General features: G+C 39.5%; 3 protein-coding genes and 1 pseudogene across 5 annotated transcripts; all 4 read right to left on the reverse strand.

Annotated features, from left to right (window-relative positions):
• Positions 1–221: 221 nt before the first annotated feature.
• Positions 222–8,926, reverse strand: LOC148085951 (PDZ domain-containing protein 7-like). Its single transcript, XM_087784100.1, has 18 exons — positions 8,848–8,926; positions 7,704–7,798; positions 7,328–7,614; positions 6,887–7,024; positions 6,636–6,810; positions 5,683–5,859; positions 5,461–5,608; positions 4,202–4,262; positions 3,963–4,134; positions 3,679–3,905; positions 3,458–3,619; positions 2,715–2,821; positions 2,520–2,611; positions 2,204–2,295; positions 1,992–2,063; positions 733–1,293; positions 566–666; positions 222–500 (listed from the first exon to the last, which is right to left on the reverse strand). Exons 3-18 carry the CDS (start codon positions 7,488–7,490, stop codon positions 357–359), a joined length of 2,592 nt encoding a protein of 863 aa, XP_087640226.1. The 5' UTR covers positions 7,491–7,614; positions 7,704–7,798; positions 8,848–8,926; the 3' UTR covers positions 222–356.
• A 470-nt stretch (positions 8,927–9,396) lies between these two features.
• On the reverse strand, positions 9,397–10,977 carry LOC148085952 (peroxiredoxin-like 2A; annotated as a pseudogene). The gene is made up of 5 exons (XR_015710448.1): positions 10,716–10,977; positions 10,558–10,649; positions 10,227–10,367; positions 9,944–10,108; positions 9,397–9,815 (listed from the first exon to the last, which is right to left on the reverse strand). The product of XR_015710448.1 is annotated as a peroxiredoxin-like 2A (transcript).
• A 691-nt stretch (positions 10,978–11,668) lies between these two features.
• On the reverse strand, positions 11,669–14,701 carry LOC148085953 (uncharacterized). Its single transcript, XM_087782814.1, has 2 exons — positions 12,011–14,701; positions 11,669–11,907 (listed from the first exon to the last, which is right to left on the reverse strand). The coding sequence occupies exons 1-2, from the start codon at positions 14,486–14,488 to the stop codon at positions 11,893–11,895; spliced, it is 2,493 nt and encodes an 830-aa protein (XP_087638940.1). The 5' UTR covers positions 14,489–14,701; the 3' UTR covers positions 11,669–11,892.
• A 911-nt stretch (positions 14,702–15,612) lies between these two features.
• Positions 15,613–16,962, reverse strand: dydc2 (DPY30 domain containing 2). Of its 2 annotated transcripts, XM_087782816.1 has the most exons (4): positions 16,891–16,962; positions 16,537–16,689; positions 16,073–16,189; positions 15,613–15,976 (listed from the first exon to the last, which is right to left on the reverse strand). In XM_087782816.1, exons 2-4 carry the CDS (start codon positions 16,681–16,683, stop codon positions 15,971–15,973), a joined length of 270 nt encoding a protein of 89 aa, XP_087638942.1. In that variant the 5' UTR covers positions 16,684–16,689; positions 16,891–16,962; the 3' UTR covers positions 15,613–15,970. The 2 variants fall into 2 exon arrangements, with proteins under 2 accessions (XP_087638942.1, XP_087638941.1); XM_087782815.1 differs by lacking the exon at positions 16,891–16,962 and having other exon boundaries at positions 16,537–16,751.
• Between the last annotated feature and the right edge of the window lie 9,197 nt (positions 16,963–26,159).

Genomic DNA, 26,159 nt, shown 5'->3' on the forward strand with positions numbered 1-26,159 from the left:
CATATGTCGGTAACCTGCATAATTTTATATTAATATTTTACTAAAAAGTTCGACACCAAACGCTCATGAACTCCAAATGCCGAACGAAATACAATGTCTTGCTTCGGCGTCTTATTTTGTGCAGGTCTGCCCTCTGTTGGTGGTTTTTTTTATTGCAGTCTTAGTCCACGCCGGAAGTCGTGCCCGTTTAGATTGTAAAAGTTTATTGATCCTCGAACTTTAGTACAAGACACTTTACAAGACAGTTTCTATAGTATAAATGTTGGTGTGACAAAGTGATATAAGGCATCAACAGTCCTGTTGGTCTGTAACATAGAGGTCCCCCCACCTGACCCCGTCATCCTGACAAGTCTTTCTCACTCCTTCTTCGGGACCTTGACGGTGAACACCATGGGGTCTTTAGCCTTGTTGCTGAAGGCATTACGGATAACGTCCACGGCGTGCTGATGGGTGACGCCTTGCAAAGAAACCCCGTCCACTGACACCAACTCGAATCCAGCCTGAAGACCAGGGAGACCATAATATTCACCATAAACCCACAGCGTTGAGTCAAGTTCTGCATTACCTTCAGAACCTCGGAGGTTGAGGCGGCACCACCAGGAAAGATCTTCTCAATCTTCACCACAGGCTGGACCTTAGACTCCATCCCACCCGATATACTGATGCCTGAAACATTTGTTCAAAACGTTGTGTGTTAGCTACATTGTTGAGAGGACGACTTTAAACATCTACCTAGTGATTGTTTGGTCTTGGAGATGTTGACCGTCTTTAGCTCGTACACATCTTCTCGGCCATGCAGCCCGTTTTCGGGCGTCTTCTGGTGACCGTTGGTGTGTCCAGGTGCTCGGAACACTTCAGACAGCGGGGGTCGAGTCCGGTGCCGTGCACTCTGCAGCGTGAACACTCCGTTCTTACTCCCTGAAAGGTGTCCGTTTGTGGACCCGGGTCTGGCCAGTGAGCTGCCGGTGTCCGAGGACGAGTGCAGGGAGACCTCGTCAAAGTGGACCGAGCGGATGGTGCCGATGTCGGTTCTGAGAGGAGGCCGGGAGTCGTTGGAGTGAGCCAGGAGCCAGTTTGGGAGGGATGGACTTCTGGGGGGAGGTTTGAGGTCTCTGGACTGGTCGTGGTACTGATCCACAGGTATATCCAGCAGTGGGGTGAAGGCCATGGAGGCGTGAGGCCTCTCTTTGGAGAACCTGGGTCCGGTCACACTGAGCTTCTCCAGTTCTTCCAGCAGATGGCTCTCCTTCTGCACCTCCTCAGCTGTGTGGAGCTGGAAACCTCCTCGGTAGTCTGAGAGAATGAAACCCATTGATCAGTTCAGCAGAGAAATGAACATATACCTTTTTTAATCAATTATATTAGCTGTTGATCGGTAGATGTTTGAATATCCCTGACTCTGACTCTAGAAAAATGTCTCTTCTTTTTATTTTCAATGAATTACTTTATTATTTTTGAGAGACAATTTTAGAAAAACTACAATTTTGGAATCGTATTAGAAAAACGCGGAATAAAAAACATTTTATAATTGTTTTACTTGTGAGGGCTGTTTAACCCTTGTGTTATCTCAGGGTCAGGGTCCCTGAGATAACACAAGGGTTAAATCGAAATACAAATGTCACTTATTTTCCTACTCGCCCTCATGTCGACTAAGGGTTTGGAATATTTTCAGATGGGATCTTCTGCTACAAACTCTTTCTCATCTCGAGGCTTCAATACATGGAGGTATTTGGATGTTTTTAAGAGCATCATTTTTGACAGAGATTAGACTTTAAAGAGACATTAAAATGGACTTCAATTTTGACCGATATCTCTTAAAAAGAACAGATTACTCTAAAAATAATCCAAACCCTTAGTCCGCATGAGGGTGAGCGGAAATAAGTGAGGTTTGAATTCCGCTATAATACAAGCAAAAACCCATGTTCTGTCGACGGCACAAATATATAACATTAGTTTAGTTCATGAGCTAAACAGCCGTCAAACACAGAGACCTGGGATCGGAGTGATGAGTCGTCGCTTTGGGACTCGACTAGTTGCAGGAGAGCGAAGAGGAGGAGTTTTCACTGTGAGAGGAAAAGAGGTCATTTATTAATGTTCATAAACTTTCATAGTATTTCTTCTGGATCGACATGTTGTAGCAAATCACTCTCAAATCTCGATTGATAACGTGTTTTTATAGGAGCAGTTGTGGTGGCCGGGTCACCTGAGCGGTACTTGAGGAGCTCGTAGGCTTCTGCCTCGATGGGCTTCACCGCGCTGTCGAAGACTTGCAGGTCGGAGGGAGGAAGCAGAACTCTGTGGAATAGCCGGAACGTTCTGATTATTCTCTGTGAACTGCTGCGTCCTCGGAGGTTCACAGTGATTAATCCTTAATCTCCTTCTGCCACTCTTGTAATTCCACTGAACAAACAGTCCTTGTGTCGCGAGAGTTTCTATCACCATGATGTCAGGTCTGCACGAACCTTCTGCTATCTGAGGTTTCTAAAAAAAAAAAAAGATGCTCGTGACACCTTTCGTACCTGACTTCTCTTAACAGAAGCAGTTTCTCAGGCCGGTCCAACACGTCCAGCAGGTGGCGTATCAGGTTCCCCACTGAGTGGTCTGTGACATACTGCAGGGAAAATGCATGATTTGGGTCAGGTGGACATGTTCTCCAGCAGAGACTCGTGTCTCTCTAGGCTTCACACGATATGAAGTGAGGAGAAGGTTCTGACCTGGCGACACACCGACATCACCGTCGTCACCTCGTCCTCCGTCAGAAGTCTGTGGCTCATGTCCTCCACCACCTGCAGCATCTCTGGATTTGGCATCTGGTTTCCGTCTGGAATCGGAACTAATAATTCATCCAAGAATCCCCGAAAGTTCAGAGAAACATGTCACTTATAATATACTATATTTTTTAAATGAAGAGGATATAAAACCTTTTAATAAATTGTGTTGATTTAATTAATATAATAATTATACATTATAATGTCAGATGATTAAACTGCAGTGTAAAAGTTATACTTGATTAAATCTATTTAGTTAAAGCATAATTTTGACATTATGATAATTATGTCTTATTTTCTATTATGATGGTTTAATTAACAGTCATCTAGCGATTATTTCACTTGATCACAAATACATGTTTTCATATAAAGTCAATTTTATTAACCTAATTTTATTTTCATGCATTTTATTTTTTATGTCCAATACCTCAAAGAAAATCCAGTGTTGTCTTTACAATACTGTCAGTAAATGTTTTCTGATTGTGATTCAAAGACACTCTGAAGTAACCACTGAGGTAAATTGGGAAACAACTGTCTTTCTGTAATGTTGTAAATAAATGTTGTTTGGAGCAGTTTTAAGATGTAGCATTTTACATTTGGTCTCACTCTGGAGAGGGCTAGAAAACTACAATGTTCAATCAACATAATGCATTGGTATCTGCGTCATTCATCGTAGGAAAAGGAGGCACCTCTGCTGGCCTTGTTTCTGGAGGGAGACTTCGATCGTCCTCTGGATCCGTCCTTCCTGCGTCCTCTGAATAACAAGTTGACAAAAGTCTTTGAGCGCTGCAAGGTGCTCTTCTCCTCCGGGTCCTTCTCTTTGTTCTTCTTCTCCTTCTTCTGTTTGATCTCTACGGCCACGACGACAAAAGTTCACCTCCGGTCGAGGAGTCGAGGGACAGGGACTCACCTGCGATGGTGACCTGGCTCATGGACCTGGTGATGGGTCGGCTGGGTCTGCTGAGTGCCAGCAGCACGGCCGTCTTGGGCGACTCTTTCCAGCTGCGGGTCTCCTCGCCGCCGATCACCGTGTCCTTGAGCAGCGTCGTAGGTCCGAGACTACGGGTTGTGTCCAGGCCGGACCTCTGGGCGGGCAGGTCCGTCTGGATGGCCATCTCCGTCTGCTCCGACTCAGACCTGAGACATGATGAAGATGAGTGAAGTCAACGACACACACGACGGAGGCTCGCTTACGTTAAATCCTCGGTGGATATGCAGACGTCCACCATGTCGAAGGGCAGACTGGGGGGGAACATGACCTGAGACAGACCACTCAGAGAGCTGACCGGGGTCCCCGAGGACAGAGAGGAGGCCGAGGAGTTCGAGTCGGAGCCCTGAGAGGAGGATTTCTGGGCTCCATTGGCCACTGAGAATAAAACCCACAGCGTAAGAGACACGAGTATTGATCGCCAACAAAGCCTGAGGATACATACGCTTGTTCAGCCACCTGTACTCTGCCACCATCTCTTTGTAAGCCGGGTATCGTCCGGCTTCCTGTGGACACAGATATGCTAATCAGCCTCTGAAACTTTAATGGCCTCATAGATTTGATAACCCAGGAAACACAAAGAGAGTGAACCAGCGACTCAAACACACGAGAGATGCTTTTCCCATCCAAACCATGAGAGGCCATAGAGACCTGTTATAAAAGTAAAATGCATACAAACAGGTTTTGATCGGCACCTGATCCCGACAGGCTGGTGAATAATGCACACAGTCAAACTGCTTTTTTTTTTCTCCTGTTTTTTTTTTTTTCAGCAGAGCGAAACCTAAGATGAGACAAGTAAAGTGAGCGAGGAATATTACGAGTGCGTGCCAGCTGTCGTCCGACACAGACGCCGAGCACGTTCGCTGCGACTTAGCTTTCACGAGAGCGAGTTAAAGATGGACGAGCAGACGACTCGGGTTTGATTGGATTCTTTGTTTTACGCCTCATCAGGCCATGGTGCGGCACAGGGGCCACGAGTGGCCCCTTTGACTGTGTTTATGTGGCCCTCAAGTTTAAAGAAAACCTATAAAACTAAACCTTTAGAAGGGTTTCCAATGTTACTAACAATTTACCTTCTTTTCATTAGTTAATTTCGATATAAACTTTTTATGTTTTCAGATCTAATTTCATCTGTTTTTTTCCTACTTTTTGTTTGTGCTTTTAAATATTAATTTAATTATTTTAATTTTTAATAAATTCATTATTTATTTATATTTAAATAATAATTTTCAACCTTTCATCTTAATATTTCAATTATGTTTGGTGCGTAAGAAAGTAAGTAAGTCTCATTTTTTTCTTTTCTCTTATTTATTTTCACAGTCACAGTATATAATGTGGCTCCTCCCTTGTTCTATACCAGTGCAGCCAAAATCAATTACACAGGGGCCCCATTTCTTTAGCCTTCTAAGATGGGGGCCAAACAAAATGTTTACTTACCAAACTTTACACACCAATAAGTGTGATTTTTTTCTTTCTATTTTTGAAATCTATCTTCATTATATCTGTTTTGGTCTGCCTACACTAAAAAGTAAAAATCTTTCAACATTACTTTTATCTCTATATAATTGTTGAAGTGTATTTTCTTATCTCAAATACTGACATCTCTATAGGTCAACTACCTGTTGGGACACATCAAATGACTTGGAAGGCCTGATTTGACCCCCTGGCCAAGAGTTCTGTCCTGTTAAGGTAAACTTGATTCACCTTGATGGTCAGCATGATGTGTGTGTGGCTCTTCAGAACCTCCACTGCGTTGCTGTGGCTGATGTCATCAAAACTCACTCCGTTGGCAGCTAGAATCTGGTCTCCCATCTTTATTCCATTCTGTTCCGCCAGACCACCAGGATCCAGTCTGGTACAGAAGGATTTTGTGGTGAGGAGTGTAGTATAGACAGCAGGGGGAGTGAGCAGCCAGGGTGGACTCACTTGGACACGTAAATGCCGAGACCAAACTCCTTCCCTCCGCGGATGTTGAAGCCCAGACAGTAGTCGTCGGAGGTGGTGTACAAGTGGACGATCCTCTGAAGGGCACTTCCTGAGCTGGCCTCAGAGGGCGTTCGCCCACTCTCCTCCACCACCATACGTCTGTGGATCAAATCTACCCTGAGAGGAGCAAAAACGATTGTTTAAAGACACTAATCTTTCATCTGACCTTCTTATGAATAAACACATCATTCCACCTATAGCTTTGAGCACAGTTGTTTCTGATAGTCATGTACAGATAATTCATAGCAGCTTGTTATCTTGAATTCCATGTTCATTTAAAGGAAGATTTGTTTTGTCAAATGTACCTTTATTAAGAATAAGAATAAAATGTAATTAAATAACTGATATTTGGACATTTTTACATGTTTTCTTGATAACAATGCTTAAGTTAATATTAATAACTAACTTTAATAACTATGGCATTGTACAAACAAAAACAGTGTTTTTAGACATTAAATGTTTTCTTTTCTGTCTGTTAGACACACAGGAGTTTCTTCCTGATTAATAACTACTGTTTAAAGACACAGAGCTACTCTAAAATACATGCCTGTATGTAAAACCCATAATTTAAATTATCTAAAAAAATAATCTGTCAATAGATTTTAATGACAATTGAATGTATTCTATCATGAACATACTCCTGAAATTTAGCAGAATACTTCAGTCTTTCACTAAATATAAGTCAGTAAGTGCTTCTCTGTGAAATGTTTTTCATAAAAATGACTCACTAAAATAAAGTATGGATAGAGAAAATTAGAGGAAAAAGCAATGTAAAGATTCTTCAATAATCCACCACATACCAGATTATAGAATCTTGAAGTGACATGAATACCATTTGATAAATCAACTCAACCTCCCACTCATGACGGTGCATAAGAATGAACCATGTTTACCAGGTGGTCTTCTCCTTGGAATAGCGAATCCCTGGTACTTTGCCGACCCGTCTCACCACCATTCTCAGCCTGTTGTTGCCCGTCAGAACCTTCACGGCACTGCTCATGGTGATGCTCTCCAGGCTGACCCCGTTCACCTCCACCAGCTTGTCCCCCACCTGCAGACCCGCCTCCTCTGTGGAGGATTGATCATATGGTAAACTCGACATGTGGACAACTTCCTCATGAACGACAGGTGTGTTTCCTCTCACCTGCGGTGCTGTTGTCCTCCACTTTACTGACAAAGATGCTGAGTCCATGTTCTGAACCTCCTCGCACACTGAAGCCCAGCTTTCCATCGATGCTCTTATCTACTGTGATGGTGTGAAGGTCTTGGCAGTCATCTCCACCTGCAACCACAACACTTTTACTGATGGTCCGTGAGCTTTCATGAAACAGCTGTAGAGATTCTCAGAGCTCAGCAGGTGGCGCTCTCAGTTAAACTGACTTATAAAGCTGAGAGTGCCATCTAGAGGCCATTGTTTCATGAAACCTTATCAGAAGATATTGACAAATCTATCATAAGGTGAGAATGAAATAAGATAAAAAGAGGCAAGAACTGGAGAGAGAGGACTTCATGGAATACGAAAGGAAACTCTTGAGACTGAAGCGATAAAACGACGTCCTCCACCACACGAGCGAACTGCTGCTACCATCCACTGGAGAGTTGATGAGGATGACCCGTCCCATGGGTGAAGAGGATCGGATTCCTCGACGACGCTGCTCCTTCTTCCGTAAGAGGTTGCGCGTGGCCGTGTGCGATCCCTTGGGGCCGGGGGTCTTCTCCCGGCAGGACGGGTCTGACGAGTGAGCCATGGCGGGCTGCAGGATTCACTTTCTCACTCCGCCAGGGAGCGGGCTGCGTCCGGGAGATGCTACGGCAGCATAAAGCAGAAGGAATGGGATCCTCAGAGTCCTGGCTGTTCCCCGCATGCTGAACCTGTATCATGTTCGAAGACCAGATAAACATCGCCGAAGAGACATTATTCATATTGCATGGTCTCCACATTTTTAGGTGATGAAACTCACCGATAGACGCTCCGTTGTTACGTAACCGCTGACATGTTTCCTCCCTGCCGTCACACGTGGATCCATTCCTGCCCATCATGCATCGTCTCACCTGTCTAGAGACAGAAATATCCCCATGAAAATATTTAATTGTCAGAAATAAGAAATCAAATGCAAAAACAAAATCCAGCACTTTGATGTCAAACTACATCCTCTTTCATCAGTTATCAACAGACCCATCACAAATAAGTAGGTAAGTAATTTGTAGAGCACTTTTCTAGACCAGGGTCACAAAGCGCTGAAACGATCAAAGAATACTCAAAATATATCTACTAAAAAGAACAAGCTTTTTGTTTTGTTTTGTTTTATCTTTGTATAGCTGTATTAGATATGTAGTCAGAGCTGTTTCTCTATTCCGACAGTACAAAAAAAAAGTACATAGGCTTCTTAAATGAATATTTTTTATAATGACGACACAAAGAGGATCATATTAAGTCAAACACACAAGTTGTCAGCACAGTTAAGTTTTCACTTCATTGTTTCCTTTTGACAAAATGGTTTCAAAAGGTTTTCAATTCAGCTGCAGAGTTTCTATCAATACACATTTTATGTGTGTACATCATATGATCATGTTACACAGCATATTTTGAAAAACAACATTTGTGCCAAATTGTTGGCTTATATATAAACAATCAAGTTTATATTTGTATCCCATTATTATTGTGGGGTTATTTTTTAAATAATTTTAAAAACCAAGTTTGAGTTCATTCTTTTTTGTTCCAAACTGTGTTCAGTATTAATTGTATTTGTCTTTAAAAGGCAGATTTAAACCCTGCCAGATAAAAAGATATAAATATCTATTGTTATGACTGACGACACGCCAAAAGCTCAAACGAGCTTATCTTCCAGTGGACACGCGCTCAATGTGTCCACAAACAACCAGGAGAGTAGAAACGAGATTAAACTGCTAGGTTAGCCCATAACTGACCCACTTGACTGTCACACGGCTGGTTACCAGGTTACAAGTGAACTGTCGTCGTGTCCCGGGTCAGCACCGCGGACAGAGCCCGCGAGACAGTTATTGTTATATATTATATTTAGCTTCACTTCTGCGTCTCGCAAAAACACAACAATATTTATCTTAATATTTAAACACACAACTTACCACACATAGCGGCTCTCAACACATCAACAAAGCGATTATATAATTTCAGTTTTCCTTCTAAAACTTCCGGGCAGAAGCACTGAGAAAAGAAAACAAACGTCAGGTTGGTCAATCCTCACACGTTCACTCGAAACAAACTTACTGTGTTGAGACAGTTGTGAGTCTTTGTGCGTCAATGTTGAGCAAAATGCCTGAACTCACCTGTCTTAAGCGGTGGAAGAAGCCCCGCCCTCAAGACGCGCCCATTGGCTGCTTCTTGGACAATTAGGCAGGTGTGATTGGATGCCTATTCTGTCAATCAAAAAGGAAGCCGTCCTCGCTTGTTCAGTTATACGAGCTAATAAACAGCAAAAGCCTTTTTAAATGATCAAACAAACGTACTGATTCTACTCTATTCTTACTTATTTAAACATATATTATTTTTAAAAACATATTCTTTAAGTTTTTCATAACGATGCTTCTACAAGTGTGTGCTGTAAAGACACAATTAAATATGGGCACGTATTTCGCTGTCAATAATAATAAATAATGACCAAATAAGAAAATGGCTCTTTCACACGAATATGATTTTATTGTTCATTGTCTTTTTTCCTGCATGAAGGCAGAACAGCATCACAATTATTAAAGTAGCTGCAGTCTCTGTCATCAAGTCTGCTTCCTCTGTGGAGTTGAGAACCAGACCATCATTATAACAGCAACACTTGTAATAAAGTCACACTGAACATATCATCACACTGGAGACAAGAACCAGGTACATATTCGTTGGACCTCCATACACCACAGGCTTCTGACGGGGGTTATATAAAATGACTTGAATAACCGTATCTGAAACTGTATTTGAGTGACACAAAGAGTAATTTCTACTCAAAAGTCACTAGTTCTTCTGACATTCTTAGGACCGCTTCCATGACATCTTCGATATTGACTTTGTCTCCAAACTCCGTCTCTCTGTGTTCCAGCAGAATCCCCTAGAAAAAACAAAAAAACATATAACTTTTTATGAAAGCAGAAATAAAGGTTATTATAATTAACAGTAATTCAAAGGAGGGTCTTATTAAAAAAACAGTTCTGGATCAAGGATGTATGAGTTCGGTACCTGCTCTCCCGGGCTGATGACATAAACCCCTCCGAGCACAAATCCTTCACCAAGTATGTTTCCCGCGAAGCCCGACCTGAACGCCCTCAGGCCGTTCATCCACACCCCGAGCCGCAGAAAAGCCAGCAGACCCATCCTCCTCTCCCTCGGCCCGTAGAAGCGCCTCTGCAACCAACACAAGAAGCTTCTATGTTGCTCGACCAGAATTTTTAAATTTTCCACAGATTCTTTAAAGCATGTGATGAGGAGGTGAACAATCTGCTCATTCAGGGGAACAACAAACCTTCTCATCCAAGAAGATTTCACCCTTGAAATAAGGTTGGAAATTCTGGACTTCATCACCGACGTCCTCCTTCACCACGGCGTACAGAGGAACCCCGAGCTTGTCCAGCCGCGGCTTCAGAGAGGACAGCTCTGCAGCTTCCTGTTGCACAAGTTTGTTTCAGGGACAGAGATACAAACATCAGCACAATGACGGGAAAAAAAAAACTATTAATATTGATCATTTATTTTCAGATCTAAAATGAAGCTTCTCAGGTTAAATCAATGGCTTACTTCAAGTTTCTATATTTTCATATTTATAGGCATTTTTTATTGTGGATTTGTTGACCAACCTCTCTGCACAAAAATCATCCAGGCCTCCGTACTGCCATGACAACAGCTCCGGATCTCTGCCACAGACTTTTAGCCTTGAAGAGCTTTATTTCTGCCAGAAGGAATTTAGGTCAAAGTTCTACTCACATTGTGTTTGTTGCAGAAAGACGTGACTCACCTCCGGTCAGGGTTTTAAGATCAGTTTCGCCCAAATGTTCCAGAGTCGCAGTCAGCGGGGAAGTCAGGAAAATATCGGTGAAAAAGTTGGTCAGGGTCTTCACGAAGTCGACCACCGTCCCCACAAGACCCATGGTTGTTGTTCCTGCTCTCCTCCTAAAGCATCTCGAAGTCACTGTCAGGTCGCTGTGACTCGTTTGAGAGAGTTTGTTTTTTAACCACGTTCTCGGATCGACCCAGAAAACTTTGGAATAATAACGACGTCCCCTCTGCCTTCAATGGTCACGCCTCTATGAAGTCAAAGGTCAGTGATTGCAACAGTTTGACAGTTGCCAACTTCCCCCCCCTCTCTTTTGTTCTGGTGGGATATAAAGTCCAAGTTAAAATATAAATTTGTGGTAAACAATTCAATTCTAAATGTAATTATCTTTTAACATAATATTGCTTAAACAAATCGCATTTGTTATATATATAAATATATATATATATATACATTTATATAAAATATATAAATTAAAGCTAATATATCTTGGAGTAACAATAAAAACAAATTAAGTCACAAGTGTTTTTATTTGTGTGTTTGAATGGAATGCTGCTGTAGGTAAACAATATTTTGTTTTCTGATGATTTGAGTAAAAACCATGCTTTAAAATCTAGTTTAGGTACATCACTCCAAACCTTTAAATAATAAAATGATAAGCTATATACTTTACAATATTACTAAAAGTAGCTCATACAATAGCTCTTATGTTACACTTTAGTGGCATCTAGTGGTTTTCTTTCTTTTTTAAGTTTGCAGATATTAAAAACAAGAATAAGGAGAGAATGTGAGGTAGATTATTTCCCAAAAGAAGAAAGTGTGTATAATGGAAATATGTCCCAAATTAAAAACGATTGCATTTTTTTAACTTATATTTATTAAATCACTACTATACAATTGACAGAGTCTTCTAAAGCACTATTACATTGTATTTTGTGACAAATTAATTTAGTCAGAAGGTTGAAAAAACAGTTTCAGTAGCTTGTGATCGGAGTGTGTTTGCTTGTCGTCTGAAGCTGTTTTATCAGCCGCACATGGATCTCCTGCCTCCTCTCAGATTCCAGTCTTTGATCGCAATCGGATGTTTCAGCTCCTCTGACCTCGAGGCACTTGTTTCATTCCTTCACCCTCTTCAGATTTACTTCAATGAAGGCTGTGGAAATCAGTTAAAGAGGAAACATAGATATGAAATGGAATCACAATATAAAAATAGAACCTATCATATGATGAAATTTAATTAAAAAAAAAAAAAACACCTTTTCTGAGGTTTGGTTGACCTGGTCTGAAGTCTCCTCTTTCTCTTCTGATCCTTGATCTTCTGCAACATCTTCATCACCATCCTCCCTGGTGTTCTCTCGTTCTTCTTCATTTTGTTCACCATCTGTATTTCCAGTCTTCATCTCCTCGCCCTCGTCTCCAAGCTCCTCACCCACAATATATCCAACTGTCTCTTCATTGTCTTCTTCCTCTTGTTCCCTTTCTTGACTTCTGGTCTGAACCACACTTTCAATTACGGTCTGATCCTCATCTTTTCCCTCCACAGAGTGATCAGCTATTTTCTTTGGGTTCTCTTCATCCAAACCTTGATCACAAGACTGTTTGTCTGTAAGTGCTTCTGCTTGTTTGTCAGTGTTCACCCCTTCATTTAGATCGTGTTCCTCTATGTTGGGGTCTTCTGCCACATCTTGATCACCCACTGAAGGCCTGTCTTTGTCTTCACAACCCAGCACTTCCTCAGCTTTTTCTTTTATTTCTCGTTTTCTTTCCTCCTCAGTTTTCTTTTCAACAGCCGGATTTTCTACACTTTTATCTTCTGTCTCTCCTTTCAATTCTACCACACTTTTATCTTCTGTCTCTCCTTTCAATTCTTCCACTTCTTTATCTTCTGTCTCTCCTTCAGATTCTTCCACACCTTTATCTTCTGTCTCTCCTTTCAATTCTTCAACTCCTTTATCTTCTGTCTCTCCTTTCAATTCTTCCACTTCTTTATCTTCTGTCTCTCCTTCAGATTCTTCCACACCTTTATCTTCTGTCTCTCCTTTCAATTCTTCAACTCCTTTATCTTCTGTCTCTCCTTTCCATTCTTCAACTCCTTTATCTTCTGTCTCTCCTTTTAATTCGTCCACTCTTTTATCTTCTGTCTCTCCTTCAGATTTGTCCACACCTTTGTCTTCTGTCTCTTCTTTAGATTCTTCAACATTTTTATCTTCTATCTCTCCTTCAGATTCTTCTACACCTTTATATTCTGTCTCTCCTTTAGACTCTTCAACATTTTTATCTTCTGTCTCTCCTTCAGATTCTTCAACATGTTTATCTTCTGTCTCTCCTTCAGATTCTTCCACACCTTTATCTCCTGTCTCTCCTTCAGATTCTTCCACAACTTTATCTTCTGTCTCTCCTTTCAATTCTTCTACTTCTTTATCTTCCGTCTCTCCTTCAGATTCTCCCACACCATTTTCTTCTGTTTCTCCTTTCAATTCTTCCACTCCTTTATCTTCTGTCTCTCCTCTGGATTCTTCAACGTTTTTATCTTCTGTCTCTCCTTTAGATTCTTCAACGTTTTTATCTTCTGTCTCTCCTTTGAATTCTTCCACACCTTTATCATCTGTCTCTCTTTCAGATTCTTCCACACCTTTATCTTCTGTTTCTCCTTTCAATTCTTCCACTCCTTTATCTTCTGTCTCTCTGGATTCTTCAACGTTTTTATCTTCTGTCTCTCCTTTAGATTCTTCAACGTTTTTATCTTCTGTCTCTCCTTTGAATTCTTCCACACCTTTATCATCTGTCTCTCTTTCAGATTCTTCCACACCTTTATCTTCTGTTTCTCCTTTAGATACTTTTACACCTTTATCTCCTGACTGTACTATAGATTCTTCCACACCTTTATCTTCTGTCTCTTGTTGTTTCCTAAAGTTTTCATCAGCTGGATCTTTTGCCTTTTTTACACCTTCATAATTTGTCTCCTTAAAATTATTGTTGAAACTTGGATCACCTCCTTCTTGCGTACCCTTCACCTCCACACTTTGGGGGTCCTCTATACCTTTCTGACTTTTCTCTGGATCACCCTCATCCTGCAACTCAACTTTGTCTTCTTCCATAGCATCAACACCTGCCCCATCCTCGCCTTTATTGCCTTCCTCTTTTTTGAAGTCATCTGAGACCAGATCGCCCGGCTCACCTGTAATCTCCAAATGTTCTTCAGCAGCTGCATCAGTCTTCACATCACCTGACTCGCTCTTACTCTCCTCAAAAGCCTCATGTACAAGTTGAACTTCATCTCCTGTGGCTTCATCACCACCTCTTCTCTCTTCCCCGTGTTCATCAGCCACTGTTTCATTCGCCCTCTCCTCCTCACCTTCATCATCATCTGCCGTCTTTGCTCCGATCTTCTCATCTTGATCGCCTGGTTCTGCACGACTATCTTGCAGATCTTTCCTTCCTGAAGTTTCTTTCACTCCATGATCACCTGCCTTCAACTCACCTTGATCAATTGACTCTTCTTTAATCTGATCCACCTTCTCTTCTCTGTGATCACCTGATATATCTGCACCAGTCTGCTGCAAAGATATATCACCTGAATCTCCTTTATTCTCTGCCTGGCTTCTATCCTCTCTCTCTCTTTTATTCACGTCCTCCTCTAGCTTCTCATTACTTTGACCCCCCCTCTCTTCACCCTTCATATCTCCCTCTGTGTTCCTGACCGACTCTTCCTTCCTGCGCTCACTGCTCTGCATCACATCATCACCACTATGTTCTACCTCGCTTGTATCTTCAGCAACTATCTCCTGATTCACACCATGATTGACAGCTTCCAAAGAAGATCTTGTCGCCTCGGAATTTTCAATGGAATCTTTAACCTGGAAGACAGACGTTATTTCCTTCTGTGCCAGAAGAATGGTTTGAATAGAATTCAAGATGGTGGTTAGAAGAACACCAGAATCAGCACAACAGGCTGTATGAGATCTACTATATTGAAACAGTAAAGAAACGTTTTTTGGATAGATGTTAAAGATTCTAGAGATCCCCCTGAACTCTAATGACCCAAATAAGCCTTCATCAGACAAAGGTAGAGAAGAGTTAACGCCACCATCACTCGAGTGTTACTCCTTTATTCACCTCGGGTTCATTCTCAACCGATTGAAACTCCTGCTGTTGCTTGTCCTCTTTGGGTTCATGTGTCATTTTTCTTTCCTTCCCACTTGCTGCATTGTCCCTCCCTTCAGAGATCTGCTGGTGTGGTGCACATTCAAGTTAACCGACCACAGAACACTGGTTCTTTTCAAGGGTCAGAGTAATTACATGGTTTGAAAAAATCTTTGTTTGCTGGGATAGTGTTAATGTTGATTGTGTAAAGATATGTTCAGTAGCTTCTTCATCAGTCTCAGTGAAGTCATTTGGATTAATAATGATAAACAGACAATATATAACATTTTGATCTAATTATTAATTTTGTTCACTAACTATTATTTTAACAACGTTCTTCTCTACACAACTTTGTCTGGTCGACCCACTCGGAGAGTCTGCAAGTGTCATGTGACCACCAAACAGCTTTACAGCCGGTGGTCAGAGACAGTGTTTTCATATAAAGAACTGATAGACTTTTAAAAGTTACCAAGAAGATAAAATCTTGTTTAGTAAACAAGTGTGAACGTGAGAAATTGGCAAAACAGAGAATTTTACAGTTACACTATTATGAAAGAAGGGTGAGCCCAAAGATGGAAAACTGGTTATCTTTGGGCCATTTGAGTATTAAAGTAAAATAGTAACTATTATCCTAATGTAGACTGGACTAATACATTACATTAATGTGTACTGAAATAACAGATAGTGAAGTATAGTATGTATCTTGATAGTAACATTTTCCTTGCGTATCTCTTACTGGTTTATTAAACCAATCTGGTTCTTATTTTACAACATGAATGATCAAATTACTGGATTATGTTGCATGTAGATCTGACATAATGTACACAATGAAAGATCAAATCAACTGCTTTTTGTAAATACCAATATTATATTTAAAATAGTATTTGAACAAAGTGAATATAAAGACAGACACCGAGGTGTTGGACTTGTTATTTCCTGTGTATTTGCCCGTCGAACTCTTTCTATCCTCAGCTGCTCTGTTCACCGTTGTTCATCTTAGTCCATCAGATCCTGCTCTTCCTTTGCTTTCTCTTGAAAAACCAAATTGTTTCTGACTTGATTGAAAGTAGACATTAATCCTGTCGAGATATTAAACAGTAATTTGTTGAGTTTTAAATTAAAACGTGTAAGATAGAAGTGAATAAAAGAAATATCCAGGACGCATCACAACATACACTGTCATCATCCGCCAGGAAGGTTCGTACTACTTTTTGCGGTTCCTCCTTCGGCTGCGATGCTCTCCCTTTGGCCTGCTCTCGCTCCAGCTCCAGCTGAGCTAATCTGGCCTTTTTCTGAAACGACAACCACATTCTGTAGGTCTGTCCACATGACACAAGTCGTGAGGGTGCAAGGCTGAAACTGAAACTGAAACTTACTTTCAAATAAAATGTTCCTCAAAAGACAATTACAAACGGATAATTTATTTTAGTCATAGGTACATAGAATTGTATTGGTCCTTAGGAAAATTCCTTAAACTTAAACTATTCTTAATTGAAAAGGACCATTTAAAAGTATTTGAACGTAATCTTATCTAATTTGATATAATTGTAGCTTTTATATCAGCATTTGTCATTGATTGATCACTACACATTTTCAAAACAAAAAGATGGGGTAGTTATTTTAACTTCAAATCATTTACCTCTGCCACGTACTCGGCGTTCGAGTTGGACTTGTACAGGTAGTGGGCCAGGAATAGAATCGGATCCGCCGGACGACGTTCGACGATCTCAGCGAGTCCGTTGGCCAAACAGTTGAGCAGGCGCTTCTTCAGGTACTCCGAGTCCATAATTGTCTACGACAACAATTCATTGTTTACAAGCAACGTCTTTTTATATCATGCTCGGTGGTGACGTATAAAAGGATTAAAATACAAAGAGATAAAAGTCTGATTTAAGTGGGTGTAGTAGTTATGTGTGAATATATATTTTATTGTAATTGTCATGTTAACGTTTTTAATAACAAGGATTTAGAAGAAAAGTAGTTTATAACATACCTCCAATAGTCGTTTATAAAAAAAAAAGGTATAGTTTATACTTTATGCACGATTACAGCAAAACAAACCGCTGTCCGGCGGTGTTGTTCACATCTCCATGGTAACAGTGCCACATTGTTTATTGTCCCCGTAATCACCGAACATTAGTTCCTTCTAATTTAATTTAACTTTATTCAGTTCGCTAACACGAGCGTCGTGTTCTTTTAAATCCCATTGAATAATCTAAATTCATTTTTGTTTAAATCGCATGTCAAATTATAACTGTCTATTATTCGTATATACAATGCATTGTTTTGTTGCTACTACTTGAAATTTGAACTTTTATTTGCGGTTCGTGGACGTTCTTGTTCAGGGATCTTCAGAACTTGTATTTAATAAAACCCCTCCATGCAGGTCCAAACATCTTTCCCACTTGTGTCTTCTAACCCGTTTTTGGTTCAGGGCATTAAGTACATCTATTGGCCAGCAGGTGTCGCTCTTTACACACACATTACTCCCACCTCCGCGTGCTTTTGTGTTATTAATCCAATTTGCAACGTCGAACCTTTATTGAGTGAATATTTTCCACGCATAAGTCTTGAAAATTAAAACATATTTTTCCTGTAGAAACGAGCGACCAGCTGTGAGGCAGCGAAATGTCTCAGTTGTGAGCTCTTCTGTCTGCAGCGACTCCTCGTGTTTCAGTGCAGCTGCCTGCAGCTCCGCACTGGCTGCAAGTCACCACCAGACTCACTTCTCTTTATTTTCTACTCTTTGCTGGATTCTCTGGAAATATTTGAGTCACTCTGCCAGGTACGACGTGCTAACTTGCTTAGTCAAAACATTTTTTCTTTTCTTCCAAAAACATGCTGAGCTCTGAACTAGAGTTTAAAAGTTGTATTTGTTATTTGATTGCATAAACTTTCACGGGGATTCTCCATATAAGGAGGATTTATTTGAAAAATAAAAGCTGTATTTGTGTTTTAGGGTTTTTTCTTCTAAAAGAGTTGGACAAGCAAAAACATTTTTCGTATTTAGTTATAATTTACCTCTGTTTGCAGAAACACCAAGTTTTTTAACTATGTTTTTAAAAAATAACATAAATGACTGGGAAACGTTCAAGACTAATAACAACACCTATGTAAATACAAATTACATACTTACTATCATTCTGATTTGACACTTTTCTCCATAGATTTTTTTTTCGTTCCTTCTAGTTGTATTTTATAAAATAAAAAACCTTTTCTTTCTACTGATATTATTTCCTTAATTTAAATGTATAAAGGTTTCGGATTCTAATTAATAATCTTACAATTAATCATTTTAATTTCCATCTTGTGTCCCAAATATATGATTCATTATTTTTTTTAAATGTTTGATTCTTATAGTTACTTCATCATTTTTAAACACTTTTTTAATAGATATATTTTTAAATATATTAAACTGTGTTACCTTTTTCACAAAAATCTTTTAATTTTCTCATTTTATTGCAAAAAAAAGAAGTTATATTGGGCTACTAAATAACACTGGTCATTTAAGTTGTTTAAAATATTCATAAAATCCTAAATAAAAATAATTTCACTTTTGTTTCATACTAAAAAAGTATAATAAAATTCAAGGTTGCAGATGAGAATAGGTTCCCATTATCCAGACAATAAGAGTTTTTGATTTGTTGTCTTTTAATAATGGTATTAATTATCTTTCTTTTTAATTTAATAATTTCAGAAACATGTTCTACATTTAATTTTTTATGTAAGTTGGTGAACTTTTAAAAATGAGGTAATATGGTTTAAAGTAAGCAAATGTGACGTTTACTTTAGATCCGATAAGACCAAGAGTCATTTAATATACGTCTAATTAAGTCGCCAACCACAACCGTGGCACTAATACTGCTCTGCAACATGAGCCCAGTCATCTAATACAAGTCTGACAAATCAATTATGCTCTTGATATCTAAAATTTAAATGTTTTCATTTTCAAAACGTTAGGGTTTAATGACAAAATAATGATGAATAATAAGTTGTGTTTTTGGCGTCCGGTGTTCCGTCTTACTCCTGCATCTCGATGCATCAAGAGCAGATATCTTCGCCGGACCATCTCGTCTCTCGTTCTCCTGTAGCATTGACTGTTTCTTCAATAGTCGTATCCAGTCCTGGGTTCAGACCTTAGTGAGGAGTTTGAAAAGTGACCATCAAACCCTAAATTCTAAATCAAAACATCTCCATTTTACTACAGTACTTCTGTCTGGCACTATCTTACTTTTATCACTGGGGTTTATCCATGCACTCCTCCCAAAGAACATTATGACCACCACCCTTTTGCTGCAGTTGCAGAGGGAGATTGTCTGGTAGTGGCGGCTCTAAACCTACTACCAGAAATACACTTTAATGAGTATCTTCAGTATTTCTGTATTTATAGACTCATGAAATATAGTAGAGGAGATGAATTGAAAATGCCTCTCCATCAACTATGAGTGACTTGCAGCGTCCAGTGTGGACACTTTGCAACCTTCTCTTTCTTCTCCCACGGGGACAGAGTTTTATTTTTAGACGCTCTGCTCATGGCAGTTGGACACAGTTCTGTGATGCTGTGGACAGTCGTGGCCTAGCTTGTCTTCGCTGCTAATCTGTGTTGGCCAAATTACCAGCGGTAGTGCATGAGCTGAATGACGTCAAACTGATGACAGGTGCATTGTGTCCACGTGCACTTTATCATGTCAGGTTCTTCTCATTTAATTTGTGTATTTTCAACTCTTCTTTCTTTTGTTTATAACATGTATATAGGAAATGACACTTCTGTTTTTAAACACAGTACCGTATTAAAGACACACATTTCATAATGTAATTCATTTAAGATATGTTACTCAAAGGATCAGTGATTCATTTGGACCCATTTTGACATTCTTGAGAGCTCAGGAAATGGTCCAGATCCAAATGTCAATCGTTTCATTCATTGACCATCAAAACATGAATCTCACTGCTGATGAAATGATGTTATATCAACAGTATTTCCTTTTCATTTCTGATGTGTAATTCCCAAGTAACTGTTAGCTGACGCCTGAGCTGCATGACTGCCACTGGTTTTTCTCTCCGAGTGAGTTTTTTAAGTCTTGTGTAACGTTCACAGATGCATCAGTGATCCTCTCCGGTGGTTTGTGCGTCTCTATCACATGCTGGATGCTGAAGGTGTCGGTTTTGAGTTTCTGCCACTAAGAGGGTCCATGTGACCACTTGGCCTCGCTTCCTTGTTTTCCAGCCTAAAGGTTAAATAGGGTTGAAGTTGTTTGTTTAATCTTGAAAAAAAAAAAATCATTTTCAGATCTTGTTGTATTTACTGTCGGTCGAAGTGACTCAGATTTCACAGCAAAGGCCAAATAGGTCAGTTTGATGCAACATTGTTTACATTGTTGTTTGACTCTCTGATCTGATCTGAAACTCTGGCTTAACTTTAGCTTTTTCTCTGCAGTTTGTCTAATCCTAACTGATCTGAGTCATTATTAATTGTGTGTTGATCTTTACATTTGTTTATGGGATTGTGGAGAGTTCAGTGGTCTAATCTATTACTTCTACATCCTCAGAGAAAGTATCTGGTTAGAATCCAGCCTGACTTTTTGGAGCAAATCTGAAGAATTTACATGTGCAGTTTGTATGTCGTTTCTGTATGAGTTTATGTCTGTAGTTTTTTCCACTGTGATTTAAAATGAATACACTTTTACAAGGTAAAAATACTTATAGCTGGGGTGACCAATATATCAACGTTAAAACTATATTTCTCGTAATTACCGTAGATTATGGTGTATATTGTTGATTTCTTTTTTGTATATTTTAACTTTTTACTCAAACATTAGGTTGACATACCACTGGAATAATCATCGATAAAAGCTATGAAGTGGAAAGTGTTTTAGCTGCATTCAAACGTTATTATAAACATTCTGTAGTCGTAAAGAAACGATTAAGAACCAATTCCAAATCTTACTATTAATCTGGAATAGTTCAGACGTTTTTTTTCTACTCTTACCGCTGAGATGTTCGACTCACATAGTGAGCAAGAAAGTGACAGTGAAGGAAATTTCAAAATCCAGTTACCAGGATCGTTGAACTATTCAACTAATGTCTGTCATGATCATTACAGAAAATATATTATAAACATTCATTAGAAAGACAATAAAACACATTTAACCCTTTTCACAATGAATTCCTGATATATTTCCCCTGACATTGAGGTCGATAGACGTTCTGACTCGTTGAAAAAGCTACAAAAGCGTGGTGTTAGCAACACAGAAGTCCATGGTAACCAGATTGTCTTGACAGTGTGCTGGAGAAGGTCCTGCAGCACTTGCTGCTCTGCAGCAGCTGTTATACAGCAGCATCATTTTTCACACACGCCTAAAGATATTCACCAAACATCTAAAATAGTCACTTGCTACAAAGAAAGATTTGAAATATAAACAGGTGAGTTATTGGTTTTTAACGTGGTACCCTGTAGGCTCAGAAATACCAGGTTGGGTGGGTGACGAGGTGTTGAGGCGAACTCTGCTCTGTGATTTGACCCCGTGAGAACACGGGCGGGAGCAGAATGACTGGTGCACGGCAAAGATGATGCTCGGGAAAGGATATAATTGACTGTTGAACTACTTTATTTCATTTTTTTCTCTAAAGAGAGACTGGATGTACTTGATGGTGATAATGAAAAAAAAATGAATGTAAAAGCAGCAACATGAATACAATTTGAAAGAGAAACAAGAATACCAGAGTCTAGAAAATAACCTCTTTATCCGATTCAAAAATGTAGATCATAATGAAGTTCTAGTGGAACCTTTGGCTCTGAGTCTCTTTATAACAAAGCACTTTCATGTGAGGTGGAGTTGCTCAGCATTACTTTACTCTCCACACAGTACAGGTAACTTTTTAACTCTCTCACTGGGCCCTAACCAGATCCTCAAAAAGCAACTAATGTGCTGATATAAGTGTGTCTTAAATAGATATTGGACTCTATTGTATCATCAGTATGTGTCTGTTTGTACAAAACTCTCTATTCATTGAAATGTTTACATTAGAACATATGTTAAAGGCCCACCCACTGAAAACACTTTGTTTTTCTGGAGATTAAATGTTGTTTATCATAACCACAACTAATCTGCTGTGGCTGGTCAAAAATCGAGGTTTGTCATTGCACGTCATCAATCCAGGAAGTCTCCACCTCCCAGGACTCATTGTATAAACAAAGCGGAGTGATTACAGCTGGCTTGAGGAGGAGTGAAGTCATTATTACGTCATAATGGACTCCACTCTCGTAACCTCTCGTTCGCCGAGATTTCAGACGGGGGAGAACTTTATAAAGTGATAAGTTAAAACATGGTCATGATGAGAGACTTACTGCATCTTGGAGAGGAAGACTTCAACATTTTAAACATGAGAGTGAGTCAGGAGAGTTGGAGTTAGACATTAGTTGCCCTTTAAAAATATATTCTACCTTTCAAGGATTTAATATTTCGTCATTAAGACCTGCCACCATCTTGCTTAATGAAATAAGGGAGAGGAAGACTGCACTCGGTCCAAGAAGTAAAACTGGCCTATGATTGAACCTCATTACTAAACTATACCTTTTCAGCATGTCAATGATTTACATTTATTTCTTGGTGAGAGATACATTTGCCACTTGAAGGTGCACACTAGTTGTCAAAACTATAACGCATATGCATTTGTGCAATGTTACTTTTTTGCTGATTCAAAGTGACACTGATATGATGACGTTTTTTTTTACGTTGCAACAAAGTTCTTTCTTTATTTACAAAATCGTGTTACAGTCTGAGCTGTTCAAGCCCACAAACCAGCGTATTAAACACACATTTCACCACTGTTTACGAGGAGTGAGTCAAACATGTTTTGCCACATGAACTCCCAGCGCCCCGTGTGACAAAAGCGCAAAGCTAGTTGGGCGAGGTGAATATTGGCATTCACGTTCCTGGCTAGTGTGACAAGAAGGTGTCTACATTACGCCGTCTATATCCTCAGTCGGAATGCCACAGGTCACATGGCCCCGCCTGACATGCGAGGTGATATATATTACTGTCGGGGAAGGCCTCTGAAATCCAGCATTACCGCTCTTCTCCACGCCGTCACAGCTGTCCACTGTGGGAACGGAGTCACCAGTTATGTGTTGGGAGGAGACGCAGGAATTCTCACCTTAACTCCAAAGCTTTGGAATAAGGTGGGGCTTAATTGCTAAATCCAATATAGAGCTCGAGCTGAGCTATCTGGTGACGAAAACACAAACTAAATTTGAAAATATTCAGTTGAACAGTTTTTTAATCTGATTTCCTCAAGCATCGTCTAGTGCAGGGGTGGGCAATTAAAATTCTTCAAGGGCCATATTCAATTCTGTGAATGTTGTTAGGGGCCGTCAAACAAAAAGAAAGACGAAAAAATCCCTAAAAAAAGACATGCGTCATTAGGCCATGACATTTTTTGAGCTAAATAAGTAAGTAAGTAAGTAAGTAATTTTTATTTATATAGCGCTTTTCCATACAAATAAGCTGCCCTTTTATTCTTGTATAGATGAGTTTTCAAAACAAAATGTTTTGAGGGATTAATATATACATAAAAGATTACACAGAAAAAGGAGGGAAGTGTTATGTGAAAATTTAAATGAATAATAAAATACATTTGTTAATGCATTAGAACCATTTATACATGATCAGACCAGGTCTGGTCTAGTGAGTACTCTGGGACACTGACAATATTTTTAATCAATGAACTATGTTGTTGAGGATTTGTATGAAGATGATGATGAAATATGAGGTTCTTTAAGGGGGAGTTGCACTACAGGGCAGACGGGGCTTTTGTGGTTCACATGAAAGTGCAGATTGTTGTAGATGTTAAGATTCTCATTTTGGAAAAGGCTTATAAATGCTTATTTATTTTATTTTTTTCAAGAAATGTGTTTTCTATTTAGAATGTGAATTTCAGAAGAATTAAGAGTCAAATACATTTGTTGATGTCGTTGCATTTTCTTGACGAACCTCAAGATTATACAGGTTTACATCTGGGGTGTTAATCTCACCAGTGGCCAAAATCTTAACCACTATCACTGGCCAAAGAAAACAAACTGTAAATGTGTTGCCTATTTAATAACGTCCCTTCTCCAGAAAAGATACTTGATATTAGTCTCATTTTTAAATGATTTCAGGATCATTTTAAGGATCTAATCTTAACATCTTGACAACAGACTCTTGTGAGCTCTTGAACATTTTCAGATTGATTCGTCACTTTTATTTTTCATGCCAGGAAACCACTCTGGATCAGTGTGAATCTGTGCTGATGCATACAGTGAATTAATATCAACTTGAACTTTAAGCTACAACATGCTTCAGCCTTGACTTTGATGCAGTTTGGCTTCAGAAGTTGTTATGTCATAGCTTCAGGAGGGATGCTGGTGATCCACAGAGGAAGACTTTCATTCGCAGGAGTATTTTAAGGTCGGCTCACAGTCGGGAGCAGAGGTGCCATGAGTTATTATGAAATAAGATAATGGGGACACAGCTAGGTGGCGCTCACACGATGCTTTGTGATGAATGACTCCAGCGCAGGTGGTTTGACCGATGCTTCTGTGTACGCCTCGTGTGACATGTTATCGGTCGGTTCAGGGGTTTGTGAAGTGCTGGTTAGGTGGACCCATGCTGAGCTACATGAAAGTGCAGGTTGGAGTCAGCAGCGTAAGACAAGCTGGCCTGTTTATCGGGGGGATGTGAGGCTCGGAGTGAAGGTTCTGCCAGGCAGGAATGAGCGGAGTCATCGCGCTTCTGTAACACGACGCTGCGTCTTGATTGCCGGTAGCAGCTGGGAAGGCACCGTATCTGTGTGCGCGGCTCCTTTAATACGTGTGAATGCATGGTTTTATGCTGCAGTGAGGTGCTTCAGCATGCATTCTTCTGTTGGTGTGTGTGCACGCACATGTGCACCCTTGTGTGAGTCTCAACTAAGAGCAATAATGAATATCATATTTCGGCTGAATGCATGTGAATAAATATTACAAAATTGTTTTTTTTATTTCCATCTAATCTTCCAAATATCTGAATTAAAATAAGGTATTTTGGTCGGTAAAGGTTTTTTGCACTTTTCAAAAATGCATGCATCCTTAAATAACCTTCAGTTTATTGTTGAGTTTTTTTTTTGATAAGGTGTAAAACTCAATTCATAGGTTTATATATCACGTCTCTAGATGTTCTTTTAGAAAAGAAAATTTAAATTTGGTTGTAATTCTTCACAACCATTTGGAGGAGATCCCATCACAGATACAAACAGTCTGACCTGCAAGAGTAACTTTGTAGAGGTGGAAAATCAAAGTATAAAAACACAAAACACTATTGGATTTTAATATTTATTTAATCAATAACAAAAAAATACAAACATTAACTTTGTCATGAAAAACATAATTTTGAAAAATTAACCTTTTATACATCCAAAATCTATGGTCTATTAAATGCCCTTTATTGAGTTTCAGTAATTTATTTCTCTGTAAACATCAGTTAATATGTCTATTCTGTTATCAAAAAAAGGATATCTTTGAAAACGTTGTGGCTGGGATGTGTTGGAGGAAACAGGGTGATAAACCCGGCGAGCGGTTGCTAAAAACATCAAAGCTTGAAAGCCAATGCCTCTTGGACCTGAGTCGGGACTTCTGCTAAACTAATAAGTAACCCGATGTACATCAGCTTGTCATGGGAACGACCAAGCGCACTTGTCACTCTCGACTTTGCGAGGACTAGTGAATAATGTTTGGGGTGGGGTCGCACCGGGGTGGGAGTGCATGGTCAGAGGTCAGTCGCTCGTTGAGGGTGTGAACAGCGCGGCTCACATCTGAGAAGCATGCATAGTCTACATTTATTATGAGCGCACTAAAACTTTCTTTAAAGTTGATATTTACAAAAATAGATGTACCTTAAACACTCCTGTCATCTCTCTATTGTATTTAAAATAATCAGAACATTTTCTTCAATCAATTCAAAAGTATAAACAGTGAAAAATAAATGTATTTTTCGTTTGTTTTATCCTGAGTTGAGTGTTTTTAAATGTTAATTGTGGTACATTTTTGTACAAATATAGAAAAATGGTTGACAAGAGTTTAATTTAAGATCTAATTTATATATAAAATCACCACTTGTGTCTGAGAATAGCAGTGTTTTTAGGCAATTCCATGTTTTCTGTCTGTTAGTCACATGATACATACAGACGTTACTACTTGATTGATAATGTTGAGACTGTATTAGGCTCACAAACGCTCTTATAGTG

Source organism: Callionymus lyra, chromosome 2, assembly GCF_982586985.1.
Source record: "Callionymus lyra chromosome 2, fCalLyr1.hap1.1, whole genome shotgun sequence".
Classification (NCBI taxonomy): domain Eukaryota; kingdom Metazoa; phylum Chordata; class Actinopteri; order Syngnathiformes; family Callionymidae; genus Callionymus; species Callionymus lyra.